Raw genomic sequence first — 19,382 nt, 5'->3', positions numbered from 1 at the left:
GCAGATTGCAATGCACTAGTGTTGTATTCATTTGCAGATTGCAATGCACTGGTATTGTATTCATTTGCAGATTGTAATGCACTAGTATTGTATTCATTTGTAGATTGTAATGCACTAGTGTTGTATTCATTTGCAGATTATAATGCACTAGTGTTGTATTCATTTGCAGATTGCAATGCACTAGTGTTGTATTCATTTGCAGATTGCAATGCACTAGTATTGTATTCATTTGCAGATTGCAATGCAATAGTATTTTATTCATTTGCAGATTGCAATGCACTAGTGTTGTATTCATTTGCAGATTGCAATGCAATAGTATTTTATTCATTTGCAGATTGCAATGCACTAGTGTTGTATTCATTTGCAGATTGCAATGCACTAGTGTTGTATTCATTTGCAGATTGCAATGCACTAGTGTTGTATTCATTTGCAGATTGCAATGCACTGGTATTGTATTCATTTGCAGATTGTAATGCACTAGTATTGTATTCATTTGTAGACTGTAATGCACTAGTGTTGTATTCATTTGCAGATTGCAATGCAATAGTATTTTATTCATTTGCAGATTGCAATGCACTAGTGTTGTATTCATTTGCAGATTGCAATGCACTGGTATTGTATTCATTTGCAGATTGTAATGCACTAGTATTGTATTCATTTGCAGACTGTAATGCACTAGTATTGTATTCATTTGCAGACTGTAATGCACTAGTGTTGTATTCATTTGCAGACTGTAATGCACTAGTGTTGTATTCATTTGCAGATTGTAATGCACTAGTGTTGTATTCATTTGCAGATTGCAATGCACTAGTGTTGTATTCATTTGCAGATTGCAATGCACTAGTGTCGTATTCATTTGCAGATTGCAATGCACTAGTATTGTATTCATTTGCAGATTGCAATGCACTAGTATTGTATTCATTTGCAGATTGCAATGCACTAGTGTCGTATTCATTTGCAGATTGTAATGCACTAGTGTTGTATTCATTTCCAGATTGTAATGCACTAGTGTTGTATTCATTTGCAGATTGTAATGCACTAGTGTTGTGTTCATTTGCAGATTGTAATGCAACGTCTGAATTTGAAGCGAAGTGTGAGCTCATCCTGAACCTTAATAGGTACAGTATCTCAGATAGTGTGATTTATTTGTTGAAAATGCTGTCTATCCTTTCTGTCTGAATGACGAATATAAGTATTACAATCGTAATGCGATAAAATATTCAGTAATTCTTTGCATTTTCAAGTGTAATCATTAGTGTATATAATTCATTCCAAGCGCATGGTAGAGGCATTTGAAACACTGTAGTGAACATTACCACAACATCAGCAATAGTCTCGATATTTTCATGACATAGTATAGCATTTAGCTACAGTTCATCCGATATCCTTGATTTTGACATTATGATAAAGAAGAATATGGCTACTAAGCATGGTGCGACTATCATAGGTAGTCATTAGATGCAAACATATAGTTGCCGTGGACACAATATTGATGACTATTCATAATTCTGTTATGAAAAAAACAAAAACTTTTAGGAACGGTAGTGGCTCACAATATTTTTGGAAACTTTGCTAAATTATTCTTTATGGTTATTTCTTTATAAAATAAGATACCCAGACTAGGTCTTTATCAGCTTAAATCTTCACGCATTTTGCAATTTTCCAATACAAAATGGGCAATTGAACGTCATTTAAAAAAAACAGTTGGTTTCAGGAATACTGCTTTATTTATAATACACATCTTACCATGAGAAAGATTGGACAAATGTAGGGCCAACATATTCGCCAGTACGGCCCTGGTCCCGATCCTAGCATCTCAGCAATATCTCCACAGAATCGTTTATATCCTATAATATAATGATAGAATATTGTGTTACGATTTGGCAAATAACAAGTCTCGGGTGGTAAATTTAATTTTTCGGGGAGGGGAACACTACCACTATAACAGTTATACAAGGTAGCTAAATGAGGCGTTATGACATGATGTATTTCCAGGCGCTATTCACTGGTCCATCTTGGCGACTCGGTTGAACCATATACACGAGACAATTTATGCGTCGCTTGGTTCGATGTCTCATGAATTGTTCTGTGTTAATCTGCCTTTGTGTTCATTTAGTTCTCACTCACCATAGAACCAAGACACTGCAACTGCCTCAAACAACACCGCCCATAGTATAGAATAACCGGCGACATAAGCGTCAAGTAATGATACCACATACGGCCCTCCCTGGTAACGAAACATAAAAAAACATACCGTTAACGTGGAAAACATATAGTTTAGGGTACTCTAATGGACTCTATAATGTTATGATACTGTATACCCATGATAAACCTTTTAAATATAACGTTAATTTGCCAACAAATGTGTTTGCACGTCTAACTTATAACCCTTAACTACCTGTGTACACATGGTAAGTCCTATAACAAAGTAAAAAGCGAACAAGCATCCCACGAAGATCTCTCGGTGTGGTTTAATTGACTTTGGGAACTCATCTGATACACCTGTCAAAATGGCTTCTGATCCTCCAAACTGAAAAAAATATGAAAGACACATATTGGAACAAGATCGAAAAAAACAAAGCTGTAATTGCATCCATACATTTATGTCTGTATTTGCGGTTATACATACATACATACATATATATATATATATATATTAATTTGCAGCAAGATTTCCCAGCTTACCGAACTATCCAATCCCAGTGTGATTAACATTGCAAAGAATATCAAGGACCAGAAAGTAGATCCGGGCATGGTTGACAGCGCTTCGGGGTATACGATAAACACTAAGCCAGGGCCTGTAAAATACGATAGTTAGCGGGGATTATGCAGAGTGACAATTATTATTAAGGTATATAGTTGGGTTCATGTGCGCCTTGAATGATAAACATATTTTTTGTTTATGTTTCAAAATTGCCATTATCTATGTATTGGTTCTGCTGTTGGTGTAGGTGTTAGAGTTTGTGTGAGAAGCGCGTCTGATGACTTTCTTTCAATAACAGACATACCAAGTGACGAAAACTTGAACCTAAATTTGCGTAGTTTAGGGTTAGTAAAGGGGTAAGGTATTATACACTTCATATTGAATTTAATCTACAATCTTTACTAACCCTAAACATTTCTATGCTAAGTTACAAAATGTATGATGTTATTTCTACTTTGCATTTTTATTTAATTAAACTTTAATTAAAACGCGATTCTATATACAGTTGCAATTTAATTGAGTTAAATTAAACCACAATTAAATCGCAATCGTGTATAGAGTTGCGTTTTAATCCAACCATATTTCCACTATATTAAAATGTAACATGTTGTTAATGGTATGTAGACACTAATTTAGGCGTGTGTGTGCGCGCGTGGGTGTCTGCCCTCTGAGTAGGCTTGAATTGTGCGCTGACTTAATTACATAATTTACATAAATTACCCAATACCCATCAAATTTCATATCCATAATAATACATACCTAAATAGGGGCATGTGACCCCATTAATTATCTGTAAATATCTCAAGCACTATTGTAGATAAAGCCACACAACAAGTGATTAACATATCCGATGACCATATGTGGTCATGCGAGCTAAGTAATATGCATATCTTAATTACAGTTTGGGACATGTAACTAGTACTGTAATTGTTTTTTTGGATACGATATGTGATCAAAATATAAAATCATCATATATGGTCATGATTTCATTTAATATTTATAAATATTAAACCATAACCGAATGGAACCACTCTGAGCAGTTTTGCATTTTTATTTTAAATGAGGTATTTGCTTTATCGGAAGCACGCGTGCTTGAATGCAAATGACAAAGGCATACAGTAAATACAATAGATGTATTAGGAATGTGTTTCTAACACAGTATTCCTTATTTGTAACGATTGTGTGTGCTGTACAAGTACTGCAAAAGACAGTGACAAACGAGCATCGCTCTTCGAATTGTGTAAATATTGTTTTTTATGTCGCCTTGAACCCATATCAAGCACGACTCGTGACAGAATCCCCTGCAAGATCAACATTCTGATTCGCGTCATATTCCTTTTCATTGTTGTCGTCGTCACCATGATAACTCACCTTCGGTAGCAACTTCTCCCACTTCTAGGCCCTGTCTCTCTGCCATATATCCGAGCACAGAGAATATAACAAAACCAGACCCGAAACTTGTAAGGCAGTTGATACTGCTTGTTACTAAGGCGTCTCTGAATTCAGGAAAAAAAACTAATTAATTAGGTTTATAAAATAAAGAAGTAAATTATGAAATATTCTAAATCAATAATGTTTTAGCGAGGTTATATAAATTAATATAAGTTATAATATTCTTTATAACTGTACACGCTAGAAGAGAAAAAACAAATACCTATATACATTGTTGTTAAATTTATTGTAGCTCGAAAATGCAAGAAGAACACCGAAACCTGGTCCCAATGAGAAGAATATCTGTGTGGCAGCGTCTATCCAAACCTGTAGATTCAAATACAAAATAATAATAATGAACAAGTGTACAATAACGAGAAGCGCCACCAAATGTCAGAGAACAGTTTATTTCAGACTGGCGTCTGTAGAACGGCTCTGTATCGTACTCACCTCCGACGACTGTAACCTGCCCCAGTCTGGTATGAGGTAGTACGCGATTCCTTTACGCGCTCCAGGTAATGTCACTCCACGTATTAGAAGTATAAATAATACAAGATAAGGGAATGTAGCAGTAAACCATACAACCTGTGGTATTAGAGTTGAAATATACATGTAATTAACAGTGGTCAATTAAAATATACACACGATCCTGATAACTAGATTATACCTGCCATCTTTTTCAAAACTTTTGTTTTCTGGCAATTAGTATTCAAAATGATGACTTCAGAACTTAATTACCGCCAGTTTTTATTGATAATAAGGTGACTTCTATTTTGCCCATTTTTTTCTCGCTCAACTTAGATGATATCTTATCGTTTTGAAGTATTTGTGAAAAGAATTGCATTAATCGGTTGTTATGGCGACAACGAAGCCTTATTAAAGTTGTGCATATAGTGCTAAATTACTAAGGACAAATGTGAGCATAAAATAAAATTTCTGGCTTTGAACATGTTTTTTTATTTTTATTACATTCATTGCTTGGGAACAATTTGAACACTTCACACTTTAATCCAGTGAAAATAAACATGCTACAAAAACAAAATATAGACAAAAACAATCCACAAACCTGGGTCTCGTCCATGACAAATAAAACTAAAGACGATTTCTTTGAGAAATAGCTTACCTTCCCAGAGGCTTTGATACCTTTCCAAAGACTAAAATAGCAAATGATGTAAACAGCCATTAAACATAAAACTAGTTGCCAACGAATATTTCCAAGGTAACTCACGCCATCTGCTTCATGTAACTGGAACACGCCTCTCCTGTAAAGAAAATTGATGTCGTAGAGCGATAAATCCATAACCAACAACAACTTAAAGAAAGCTTCTAAAGAACTCCCGTGTGCTGAGGGTATTGGAGGCATGAAGTACAAATGAGGAAAACTGTATTTCAATACACATGGAGCAACAATTGTGTTTAATGCATGCAAAATCATTGTCTTATTTTAACCATAGACTTGTGTTTGGAATTTATATATATAGTAAGTAAATGTGTTTCTAATAGCGCAAATACAGCATTTGAAAATACAACTGGTTTAACAATTATAAACAATTTAACAATTCATTAGAGCCCTGGTTACATGTCACTACCCTTAACAGAGCTTAGTACATTACAGTTATGCATATTAAGAAGGACACATGAAGCTATTTATACTGAACAGTTCATTAATATGTATGGATTTTAACCCTGAAATGATCCGATCTGTGGACTATCCAAAAGCACCTATGTACCTAGTTTCATTAACATGTTATGAGTGGTACTCAATTTATCTGTTCAGCACTTCTAAATTAGTTAATGTATGCAAATTAGGCAATTATTAAGCACACAATTTAACCATAAACTGAACATGTACATGGCATATACCAGGCTTCATTAAAATATGTTGAATGATACTTGAGAAAAAAGTGAAAATGGCTAAGTGGCTTAGTGGCTAATTAATATGCAAATTAAGTCATTAACATGCACGATATTTCAATCAAAAATTAATCTGGTCTATGAAATATCCCACAGCATCTGTTTACCAAGTTTCAATGACATCTGTTGAATAATACATGAGAAACAAGTGAAAATGCTTAACATTGACTAATTAATACACAAATTATGTCATTAATATGTACGTATTCCACCCAAAAAGTACTCAGCAATATCCCAGAATATCTATGTATCAGATTTCATCAAAATCATACACACAAAGGAACTAACCGACTCCCATTGTGTGCTCACCATCTCTACAACATGATGATTTCACTGATACAATCTCGGTGACATTATAGTATATAGTATGGAATTACATGGTGGTTTATATGACGTACTCGTACAGGAATTTCTGTTCCATATAGGTAATCAAATACATGCTGAAGTTCGGATCGTCAGAACGCCGTTATTTAGCCATCGGGTGAGGAGGTGTTACTATAGTGACAACACGTACACACGTGTCAGAGATCATTTCGGATAACGCGTATATTACGGTAGCCCAAATAAACAAACAAAACATTATCCACGTTTTGGCTCTGCTACTTCAAACTCAAATAGGTGTAATCCTTGAATCAGTGTCCATTGGATTTGAATTTTTAGACTATATAGTAACGTGTTTCTTAGGAAAAAGGTCGAGTTTTTTTATATTGTGTAGTCTTCTCAAACAATGTCAGAAGTGTTAAATAATTAAGCAAGTTTGTTTGCGTAGCCGACACTCTGTTTAACAAATATCAGTAACAGAACAAAATAAACTATCAACAATCACAGTTCCACCTGAAACAAGTAGTACATTGAAGATATTTAATTGTAAAACTCAAGTTTAAAGAATGATTAATTTGCATAATCATTCACCCAGTGCAAATTTCATAGACACATATAATAAAGTAGTTGCAACTCTCACTTAAATATTCCGATTACTGTTTTTGAAATGTTATTAATAGTAGATTCTTGCAACGACTTTCACAACTAATACTTGTACATCAAATAATACAAAATATTTGGTTTGGATGTTCGAACATTTGAACATAAACTTGATCAATTATAGTTCTATTTTGGAATTGTAATAATGTGGAGCATAGACTGTCTCATATAAAGAAATGCAAAAATATTTGTTCAGGGTCGCGAGTGCTCACGAACCTGTACGTATACTTTAAACATTATCGATTTCTGTTGGACGTACATTGGTATACTATGGCGACGCTATTGAGGAATTGCTGTGTGAAATAAAATGAAAACTTACTCAAAGTATTCGGTAGCTGCTGAGACTGTTTTGTTTATGTATACATATTGCGTTGTGCCATTGAAATCTATTCCAAAGCCTTCAGGAAGATCTGACATAGAATCGTTGTATGCCATCAGAGGCACAAAGTATTCCGGACCCTCAGTGGGCAAGAAGCAAAGCTCTGTGTTGAATTCGTTATCACAGTGACTCCATGGAAGGACGGTCGTGAACGATGCGAAGAAATAATAGAACGCCCACGAGATTATGACGTTGTAATAAAAATCGACATAAAAGGCAATCATGACCACGGCCCAGCCTATGCCTGCAAAACAAAAAGACCATTTTAAGACATTCCCTTTACAATTCCTGTACACGAACTCAAATGATACCATAGAGGGCGCCAGCAATACTCACCTTTGAACAGCGGACACAATTTTTTCCACAGAGTTATAGCTCCCGTACGATTGTACTGACCCAAGGCGAGTTCCATATAAAATAGTGGAATGCCTCCAACTACCAGCATTATGATGTATGGTATAAGGAAGGCACCTGTAAATAAGTTGTAAGAAGTTAAACCATGCACATTGCAGGTATTTTTTTAAACTATTTCAAAACCGATATATTAAAAACAAATTACGAAACACCTTGTCGATCACAAATAGTAATCTGTCAGTAGCAATTGACTTTTCTTTCACGACAAGCAGTCTGTTAGTCACAAGTACCATGTCAGTCACAAGTACTATGTCAGTCACAAGTACCATTGCAGTCACAAGTACACTGTCACTTACAAGTACTATGTCAGTCACAAGTACTATGTCAGTCACAAGTACCATGTCAGTCACAAGTACCCTGTCACTCACAAGTACCCTGTCACTCACAAGTACTATGTCAGTCACAAGTACTATGTCAGTCACAAGTACCATGGCAGTCACAAGTACGCTGTCAGTCACAAGTACACTGTCACTGACAAGTACTATGTCAGTCACAAGAACTATGTCAGTCACAAGTACCCTGTCAGTCACAAGTACTATGTCAGTCACAAGTACTATGTCAGTCACAAGTACCATGGCAGTCACAAGTACTATGTCAGTCACAAGTACCATGGCAGTCACAAGTACTATGTCAGTCACAAGTACCATGGCAGTCACAAGTACCCTGTCAGTCACAAGTACACTGTCACTCACAAGTACTATGTCAGTCACAAGTACCCTGTCAGTCACAAGTACACTGTCAGTCACAAGTACCTTGTCAGTCACAAGTACTATGTCAGTCACAAGTACCCTGTCAGTCACAAGTACTATGTCAGTCACAAGTACTATGTCAGTCACAAGTACCATGGCAGTCACAAGTACCCTGTCAGTCACAAGTACACTGTCACTCACAAGTACTATGTCAGTCACAAGTACCCTGTCAGTCACAAGTACACTGTCAGTCACAAGTACCCTGTCAGTCACAAGTACCCTGTCACTCACAAGTACCCTGTCAGTCACAAGTACTATGTCAGTCACAAGTACTATGTCAGTCACAAGTACCATGGCAGTCACAAGTACCCTGTCAGTCACAAGTACACTGTCACTCACAAGTACTATGTCAGTCACAAGTACCATGTCAGTCACAAGTACACTGTCAGTCACAAGTACTATGTCAGTCACAAGTACCCTGTCAGTCACAAGTACGCTGTCAGTCACAAGTACACTGTCACTCACAAGTACCCTGTCAGTCACAAGTACTATGTCAGTCACAAGTACACTGTCACTCACAAGTACTATGTCAGTCACAAGTACCCTGTCAGTCACAAGTACACTGTCACTCACAAGTACACTGTCACTCACAAGTACTATGTCAGTCACAAGTACACTGTCACTCACAAGTACCCTGTCACTCACAAGTACCCTGTCAGTCACAAGTACCCTGTCAGTCACAAATACACTGTCACTCACAAGTACTATGTCAGTCACAAGTACTATGTCAGTCACAAGTACCCTGTCAGTCACAAGTACCATGGCAGTCACAAGTACTATGTCAGTCACAAGTACCCTGTCAGTCACAAGTACTATGTCAGTCACAAGTACACTGTCAGTCACAAGTACTATGTCAGTCACAAGTACACTGTCACTCACAAGTACCCTGTCACTCACAAGTACACTGTCAGTCACAAGTACTATGTCAGTCACAAGTACACTGTCAGTCACAAGTACACTGTCAGTCACAAGTACCCTGTCACTCACAAGTACCCTGTCAGTCACAAGTACCCTGTCAGTCACAAGTACTGTCAGTCACAAGTACACTGTCAGTCACAAGTACTATGTCAGTCACAAGTACACTGTCACTCACAAGTACCCTGTCACTCACAAGTACCCTGTCACTCACAAGTACTATGTCAGTCACAAGTACCCTGTCAGTCACAAGTACACTGTCACTCACAAGTACTATGTCAGTCACAAGTACTATGTCAGTCACAAGTACCCTGTCAGTCACAAGTACCCTGTCAGTCACATGTACTATGTCAGTCACAAGTACCCTGTCAGTCACAAGTATCCTGTCAGTCACAAGTACTGTCAGTCACAAGTACACTGTCAGTCACAAGTACTATGGCAGTCACAAGTACACTGTCACTCACAAGTACCCTGTCACTCACAAGTACCCTGTCAGTCACAAGTACTATGTCAGTCACAAGTACCATGTCAGTCACAAGTACCCTGTCAGTCACAAGTACCCTGTCAGTCACAAGTACTATGTCAGTCACAAGTACACTGTCACTCACAAGTACCCTGTCACTCACAAGTACCCTGTCAGTCACAAGTACCCTGTCAGTCACAAGTACGCTGTCAGTCACAAGTACACTGTCACTCACAAGTACTATGTCAGTCACAAGTACTATGTCAGTCACAAGTACCCTGTCAGTCACAAGTACTATGTCAGTCACAAGTACACTGTCACTCACAAGTACCCTCTCACTCACAAGTACCCTGTCAGTCACAAGTACACTGTCAGTCACAAGTACACTGTCAGTCACAAGTACCCTGTCACTCACAAGTACCCTGTCAGTCACAAGTACCCTGTCAGTCACAAGTACTGTCAGTCACAAGTACACTGTCAGTCACAAGTACTATGTCAGTCACAAGTACACTGTCACTCACAAGTACCCTGTCACTCACAAGTACCCTGTCAGTCACAAGTACTATGTCAGTCACAAGTACCCTGTCAGTCACAAGTACACTGTCACTCACAAGTACTATGTCAGTCACAAGTACTATGTCAGTCACAAGTACCCTGTCAGTCACAAGTACCCTGTCAGTCACATGTACTATGTCAGTCACAAGTACCCTGTCAGTCACAAGTATCCTGTCAGTCACAAGTACCATGGCAGTCACAAGTACTATGTCAGTCACAAGTACCATGGCAGTCACAAGTACCCTGTCAGTCACAAGTACACTGTCACTCACAAGTACTATGTCAGTCACAAGTACCCTGTCAGTCACAAGTACACTGTCAGTCACAAGTACCCTGTCAGTCACAAGTACACTGTCAGTCACAAGTACTATGTCAGTCACAAGTACTATGTCAGTCACAAGTACCCTGTCAGTCACAAGTACACTGTCACTCACAAGTACCCTGTCAGTCACAAGTACTATGTCAGTCACAAGTACCCTGTCAGTCACAACTACACTGTCACTCACAAGTACACTGTCACTCACAAGTACCCTGTCAGTCACAAGTACCCTGTTAGTCACAAGTACACTGTCAGTCACAAGTACACTGTCACTCACAAGTACCCTGTCAGTCACAAGTACCCTGTCAGTCACAAGTACTGTCAGTCACAAGTACAATGTCAGTCACAAGTACTATGTCAGTCACAAGTACACTGTCACTCACAAGTACCCTGTCACTCACAAGTACCCTGTCAGTCACAAGTACTATGTCAGTCACAAGTACCCTGTCAGTCACAAGTACACTGTCACTCACAAGTACTATGTCAGTCACAAGTACTATGTCAGTCACAAGTACCCTGTCAGTCACAAGTACCCTGTCAGTCACAAGTACTATGTCAGTCACAAGTACACTGTCACTCACAAGTACCCTGTCAGTCACAAGTACTATGTCAGTCACAAGTACCCTGTCAGTCACAAGTACACTGTCTCTCACAAATACTATGTCAGTCACAAGTACTATGTCAGTCACAAGTACCCTGTCAGTCACAAGTACCCTGTCAGTTACAAGTACGATGTCAGTCACAAGTACCCTGTCAGTCACAAGTACCCTGTCAGTCACAAGTACCCTGTCAGTCACAAGTACACTGTCACTCACAAGTACCCTGTCAGTCACAAGTACTATGTCAGTCACAAGTACCCTGTCAGTCACAAGTACCCTGTCAGTCACATGTACTATGTCAGTCACAAGTACCCTGTCAGTCACAAGTATCCTGTCAGTCACAAGTACTGTCAGTCACAAGTACACTGTCAGTCACAAGTACTATGGCAGTCACAAGTACACTGTCACTCACAAGTACCCTGTCACTCACAAGTACCCTGTCAGTCACAAGTACTATGTCAGTCACAAGTACCATGTCAGTCACAAGTACCCTGTCAGTCACAAGTACCCTGTCAGTCACAAGTACTATGTCAGTCACAAGTACACTGTCACTCACAAGTACCCTGTCACTCACAAGTACCCTGTCAGTCACAAGTACCCTGTCAGTCACAAGTACGCTGTCAGTCACAAGTACACTGTCACTCACAAGTACTATGTCAGTCACAAGTACTATGTCAGTCACAAGTACCCTGTCAGTCACAAGTACTATGTCAGTCACAAGTACACTGTCACTCACAAGTACCCTGTCACTCACAAGTACCCTGTCAGTCACAAGTACACTGTCAGTCACAAGTACACTGTCAGTCACAAGTACCCTGTCACTCACAAGTACCCTGTCAGTCACAAGTACCCTGTCAGTCACAAGTACTGTCAGTCACAAGTACACTGTCAGTCACAAGTACTATGTCAGTCACAAGTACACTGTCACTCACAAGTACCCTGTCACTCACAAGTACCCTGTCAGTCACAAGTACTATGTCAGTCACAAGTACCCTGTCAGTCACAAGTACACTGTCACTCACAAGTACTATGTCAGTCACAAGTACTATGTCAGTCACAAGTACCCTGTCAGTCACAAGTACCCTGTCAGTCACATGTACTATGTCAGTCACAAGTACCCTGTCAGTCACAAGTATCCTGTCAGTCACAAGTACTGTCAGTCACAAGTACTATGGCAGTCACAAGTACTATGGCAGTCACAAGTACACTGTCACTCACAAGTACCCTGTCAGTCACAAGTACTATGTCAGTCACAAGTACTATGTCAGTCACAAGTACCCTGTCAGTCACAAGTACACTGTCAGTCACAAGTACTATGTCAGTCACAAGTACTATGTCAGTCACAAGTACCCTGTCAGTCACAAGTACACTGTCACTCACAAGTACCCTGTCAGTCACAAGTACTATGTCAGTCACAAGTACCCTGTCAGTCACAACTACACTGTCACTCACAAGTACACTGTCACTCACAAGTACCCTGTCAGTCACAAGTACCCTGTTAGTCACAAGTACACTGTCAGTCACAAGTACACCGTCACTCACAAGTACCCTGTCAGTCACAAGTACCCTGTCAGTCACAAGTACTGTCAGTCACAAGTACAATGTCAGTCACAAGTACTATGTCAGTCACAAGTACACTGTCACTCACAAGTACCCTGTCACTCACAAGTACCCTGTCAGTCACAAGTACTATGTCAGTCACAAGTACCCTGTCAGTCACAAGTACACTGTCACTCACAAGTACTATGTCAGTCACAAGTACTATGTCAGTCACAAGTACCCTGTCAGTCACAAGTACCCTGTCAGTCACAAGTACTATGTCAGTCACAAGTACACTGTCACTCACAAGTACCCTGTCAGTCACAAGTACTATGTCAGTCACAAGTACCCTGTCAGTCACAAGTACACTGTCTCTCACAAATACTATGTCAGTCACAAGTACTATGTCAGTCACAAGTACCCTGTCAGTCACAAGTACCCTGTCAGTTACAAGTACGATGTCAGTCACAAGTACCCTGTCAGTCACAAGTACCCTGTCAGTCACAAGTACTATGTCAGTCACAAGTACACTGTCACTCACAAGTACCCTGTCAGTCACAAGTACTATGTCAGTCACAAGTACCCTGTCAGTCACAAGTACCCTGTCAGTCACATGTACTATGTCAGTCACAAGTACCCTGTCAGTCACAAGTATCCTGTCAGTCACAAGTACTGTCAGTCACAAGTACACTGTCAGTCACAAGTACTATGGCAGTCACAAGTACACTGTCACTCACAAGTACCCTGTCACTCACAAGTACCCTGTCAGTCACAAGTACTATGTCAGTCACAAGTACCATGTCAGTCACAAGTACCCTGTCAGTCACAAGTACCCTGTCAGTCACAAGTACTATGTCAGTCACAAGTACACTGTCACTCACAAGTACCCTGTCACTCACAAGTACCCTGTCAGTCACAAGTACCCTGTCAGTCACAAGTACGCTGTCAGTCACAAGTACACTGTCACTCACAAGTACTATGTCAGTCACAAGTACTATGTCAGTCACAAGTACCCTGTCAGTCACAAGTACTATGTCAGTCACAAGTACACTGTCACTCACAAGTACCCTGTCACTCACAAGTACCCTGTCAGTCACAAGTACACTGTCATTCACAAGTACACTGTCAGTCACAAGTACCCTGTCACTCACAAGTACCCTGTCAGTCACAAGTACCCTGTCAGTCACAAGTACTGTCAGTCACAAGTACACTGTCAGTCACAAGTACTATGTCAGTCACAAGTACACTGTCACTCACAAGTACCCTGTCACTCACAAGTACCCTGTCAGTCACAAGTACTATGTCAGTCACAAGTACCCTGTCAGTCACAAGTACACTGTCACTCACAAGTACTATGTCAGTCACAAGTACTATGTCAGTCACAAGTACCCTGTCAGTCACAAGTACCCTGTCAGTAACATGTACTATGTCAGTCACAAGTACCCTGTCAGTCACAAGTATCCTGTCAGTCACAAGTACTGTCAGTCACAAGTACTATGACAGTCACAAGTACTATGGCAGTCACAAGTACACTGTCACTCACAAGTACCCTGTCAGTCACAAGTACTATGTCAGTCACAAGTACTATGTCAGTCACAAGTACCCTGTCAGTCACAAGTACACTGTCAGTCACAAGTACTATGTCAGTCACAAGTACTATGTCAGTCACAAGTACCCTGTCAGTCACAAGTACACTGTCACTCACAAGTACCCTGTCAGTCACAAGTACTATGTCAGTCACAAGTACCCTGTCAGTCACAACTACACTGTCACTCACAAGTACACTGTCACTCACAAGTACCCTGTCAGTCACAAGTACCCTGTTAGTCACAAGTACACTGTCAGTCACAAGTACACTGTCACTCACAAGTACCCTGTCAGTCACAAGTACCCTGTCAGTCACAAGTACTGTCAGTCACAAGTACAATGTCAGTCACAAGTACTATGTCAGTCACAAGTACACTGTCACTCACAAGTACCCTGTCACTCACAAGTACCCTGTCAGTCACAAGTACTATGTCAGTCACAAGTACCCTGTCAGTCACAAGTACACTGTCACTCACAAGTACTATGTCAGTCACAAGTACTATGTCAGTCACAAGTACCCTGTCAGTCACAAGTACCCTGTCAGTCACAAGTACTATGTCAGTCACAAGTACACTGTCACTCACAAGTACCCTGTCAGTCACAAGTACTATGTCAGTCACAAGTACCCTGTCAGTCACAAGTACACTGTCTCTCACAAATACTATGTCAGTCACAAGTACTATGTCAGTCACAAGTACCCTGTCAGTCACAAGTACTATGTCAGTCACAAGTACACTGTCACTCACAAGTACCCTGTCAGTCACAAGTACTATGTCAGTCACAAGTACCCTGTCAGTCACAAGTACTATGTCAGTCACAAGTACCCTGTCAGTCACAAGTACACTGTCACTCACAAGTACACTGTCACTCACAAGTACCCGGTCAGTCACAAGTACCCTGTCAGTCACAAGTACACTGTCAGTCACAAGTACACTGTCACTCACAAGTACCCTGTCAGTCACAAGTACACTGTCACTCACAAGTACACTGTCACTCACAAGTACCCGGTCAGTCACAAGTACCCTGTCAGTCACAAGTACACTGTCAGTCACAAGTACACTGTCACTCACAAGTACCCTGTCAGTCACAAGTACTATGTCAGTCACAAGTACACTGTCACTCACAAGTACACTGTCAGTCACAAGTACACTGTCAGTCACAAGTACCCTGTCAGTCACAAGTACAATGTCAGTCACAAGTACCCTGTCAGTCACAAGTACACTGTCAGTCACAAGTACCATGGCAGTCACAAGTACACTGTCAGTCACAAGTACACTTTCACTCACAAGTACCCTGTCAGTCACAAGTACCCTGTCAGTCACAAGTGCCATGGCAGTCACAAGTACACTGTTAGTTATAAGTGCCATGTCAGTCACAAGTACCATGTAAGTCACATGTACACTGTCAATTTCAAGTGCCATGTCAGTCTCAAGTGTCATGTCAGTCACAAGTTTCCTGTCAGTCACAAGTATACTGTCTGTCACAAGTACACTGTCAGTCACAAGTACACTGCCAGTCACAAGTACACTGCCAGTCACAAGTACACTATCAGTCACAAGTGCCATGTCAGTCACAAGTACACTGTCAGTCACAAGTACCCTGTCAGTCACAAGTACACTGCCAGTCACAAGTGCACTATCAGTCACAAGTGCCATGTCAGTCACAGGTACACTGTCAGTCACAATTGCCATGTCCGTCACAAGTACACTTTCAGTCAAAAGTACATTGTCAGTCACAAGTGCCGAGTCAGGTGTGCAATGTCAGTTGCAAGTGCCATGTCAGTTAGAAGTGCCATGTCAGTCACAATTGCCTTGTCCGTCACAAATGCCATGCCAGTCACAAGTGCCATGCCAGCCACAAGTGCCATGTCAGTCACAGGTACCTTGTCAGTCACAAGTACCATGTCCGTCACAAGTACCCTGTCAGTCACAAGTGTCATGTCAGTCATGAATATCAGTCATATCAGTCTTTGAGGGGCAGATAAGAAAAAGAATCGTGCAAATGGTGATAAAAGCACCAAATTTGGCATAATGACTTCTAAGGGGATACTTAAAAAATCCACCCGATTGGCCACTTAACATTCCAAGATGGCGGCCATTATTCAAGATAATAAGGATTTTTCGCATTTACAGGGATGTACATGGTCAATTGGAGTGATCATGGTGTCAATATATATGACTTTTGGCATGCTGAATTCAATGTGTCTAGCTCTACAATTTTCAGAGTACCAGTTGTGCCAGCAAATGATAAATTAAGAACAGCAATACACATTTAGTTTAATTGTTTTATTTATTTTTTGTTTTTAAGGTTTGTTACTTTATAACAAATTTTAAAATTACCGAAGTAATGACACCAACAAGAAAAAAACAATATTGAGTGTGCCAATAACATTGTAGTATGATGAATTTTGTTCTTTTTCAATTAAATGAACATTTTGTTGATAGCTATGGTTTATTGCTTGCTGAATTAATTTTTCCTTGTTTTACAACCTTCAGAGTAACAACAGAGTAACAACAGTAATAACAATAAAACACAACAAATAGTAAAACATCTTAAAACCGTCCAATAAAGCATTATGCAAACTTTAAATAATGAGAAATGTTGTCCTTTGTTTACTGTTCACTCACGAAGCATAGAGCAGGGCAGGAGAGTCCTGAGCAAAAGCACTTACATCTCCAGTTGCAGCCTTTCTTGCAAGAGCATTTGGTCCGTTCCTGGCAGATTTTTGCAACTGGTGAAATAGTTGACCTACATACCTCCATGTCTCAAGTACTATGTCAGTCACAAGTACCCTGTCAGTCACAAGTACACTGTCACTCACAAGTACACTGTCACTCACAAGTACACTGTCAGTCACAAGTACACTGTCAGTCACAAGTACCATGGCAGTCACAAGTACACTGTTAGTTACAAGTGCCATGTCAGTCACAAGTACCATGTAAGTCACATGTACACTGTCAATTTCAAGTGCCATGTCAGTCTCAAGTGTCATGTCAGTCACAAGTTTCCTGTCAGTCACAAGTATACTGTCAGTCACAAGTACACTGCCAGTCACAAGTACACTGCCAGTCACAAGTACACTATCAGTCACAAGTGCCATGTCAGTCACAAGTACACTGTCAGTCAAAAGTACCCTGTCTGTCACAAGTACACTGCCAGTCACAAGTACACTATCAGTCACAAGTGCCATGTCAGTCACAGGTACACTGTCAGTCACAATTGCCATGTCCGTCACAAGTACACTTTCAGTCAAAAGTACATTGTCAGTCACAAGTGCCGTTTCAGTTAGGTGTGCAATGTCAGTTGCAAGTGCCATGTCAGTTAGAAGTGCCATGTCAGTCACAATTGCCTTGTCCGTCACAAATGCCATGCCAGTCACAAGTGCCATGCCAGCCACAAGTGCCATGTCAGTCACAAGTACCTTGTCAGTCACAAGTACCATGTCCGTCACAAGTACCCTGTCAGTCACAAGTGTCATGTCAGTCATGAATATCAGTCATATCAGTCTTTGAGGGGCAGATAAGAGAAAAAATCGTGCAAATGGTGATAAAAGCACCAAATTTGGCATAATGACTTCTAAGGGGATACTTAAAAAATTCACCCGATTGGTCACTTAACATTCCAAGATGGCGGCCATTATTCAAGATAATAAGGGTTTTTCGCATTTACAGGGATGTACATGGTCAATTGGAGTGATCATGGTGTCAATATATATGACTTTTGGCATGCTGAATTCAATGTGTCTAGCTCTACAATTTTCAGAGTACCAGTTGTGCCAGCAAATGATAAATTAAGAACAGCAATACACATTTAGTTTAATTGTTTTATTGTTTTATTTATTTTTTGTTTTTAAGGTTTGTTACTTTATAACAAATTTTAAAATTACCGAAGTAATGACACCAACAAGAAAAAAACAATATTGAGTGTGCCAATAACATTGTAGTATGATGAATTTTGTTCTTTTTCAATTAAATGAACATTTTGTTGATAGCTATGGTTTATTGCTTGCTGAATTAATTTTTTCTTGTTTTACAACCTTCAGAGTAACAACAGAGTAACAACAGTAATAACAATAAAACACAACAAATAGTAAAACATCTTAAAACCGTCCAATAAAGCATTATGCAAACTTTAAATAATGAGAAATGTTGTCCTTTGTTTACTGTTCACACACGAAGCATAGAGCAGGGCAGGAGAGTCCTGAGCAAAAGCACTTACATCTCCAGTTGCAGCCTTTCTTGCAAGAGCATTTGGTCCGTTCCTGGCAGATTTTTGCAACTGGTGAAATAGTTGACCTACATACCTCCATGTCTCCCCTGTCCATGTCCATCCCCAGTCATCAGGTTGTTGATTTTGGGGTTTGGGATAGTTGCCTGACCTCAGATGAATCCACACTGGTAGGCAGTACGCTTTGCATGTTCTATGAGGGCAGCTGTGGTTCGCGGGATTGCATCATTTGACCCCTATTTACGAGCAAAGTGGCGTAACCTTGCCTTGTTTACACTAGCTGCAGCACTGAATCTGTAATACATGAGAACAACAAATTTCTCTAGCTTCTGGGGGTCACCATCAGACACTCCTTCCAGGCAGTTTCGTGAAGGTGTCAGACACTTCCCTGCAGACATCTCATGTCAGCCATGCTGTTTTTTTTTCCTTCACCAGTGGAAAGCAGAGACAACTCACACCCAGTGAAAGCATGAAAGTATAGATTCCCACTGGATTTCTTGGGTCCTATTACAGAGACAATATCATGGACTGGAATCCACCTAGCGTTGATGCTTTGTCCAAAATCCACATGCTTTCAAAACCAAGCTCCTGTAGTAATGACAGTGA

General features: G+C 40.0%; 1 protein-coding gene across 2 annotated transcripts in view; it reads right to left on the bottom strand.

Annotated features, from left to right (window-relative positions):
* The window catches only part of LOC100313588 (dopamine transporter-like protein), a 205,695-nt gene that overhangs the window by 6,341 nt on the left and 179,972 nt on the right, over positions 1-19,382 (bottom strand). For both annotated transcript variants that reach the window (XM_085490840.1, NM_001168055.1), the window contains 10 exons: positions 7,746-7,880; positions 7,350-7,653; positions 5,259-5,397; positions 4,586-4,720; positions 4,359-4,462; positions 4,076-4,200; positions 2,686-2,798; positions 2,399-2,530; positions 2,128-2,227; positions 1,747-1,847 (listed from right to left, as the gene is read on the bottom strand). In XM_085490840.1, coding sequence (XP_085346966.1) covers positions 1,747-1,847; positions 2,128-2,227; positions 2,399-2,530; positions 2,686-2,798; positions 4,076-4,200; positions 4,359-4,462; positions 4,586-4,720; positions 5,259-5,397; positions 7,350-7,653; positions 7,746-7,880 — 1,388 coding nt within the window. The remainder of the gene's footprint in view (positions 1-1,746; positions 1,848-2,127; positions 2,228-2,398; positions 2,531-2,685; positions 2,799-4,075; positions 4,201-4,358; positions 4,463-4,585; positions 4,721-5,258; positions 5,398-7,349; positions 7,654-7,745; positions 7,881-19,382) is intronic.

The sequence above is a fragment of the Saccoglossus kowalevskii genome, chromosome 16 (assembly GCF_978046115.1).
Source record: "Saccoglossus kowalevskii chromosome 16, keSacKowa6.1, whole genome shotgun sequence".
NCBI classification, from domain to species: Eukaryota; Metazoa; Hemichordata; class Enteropneusta; family Harrimaniidae; genus Saccoglossus; species Saccoglossus kowalevskii.
This window is presented reverse-complemented; position numbering and strand designations above follow the sequence as displayed.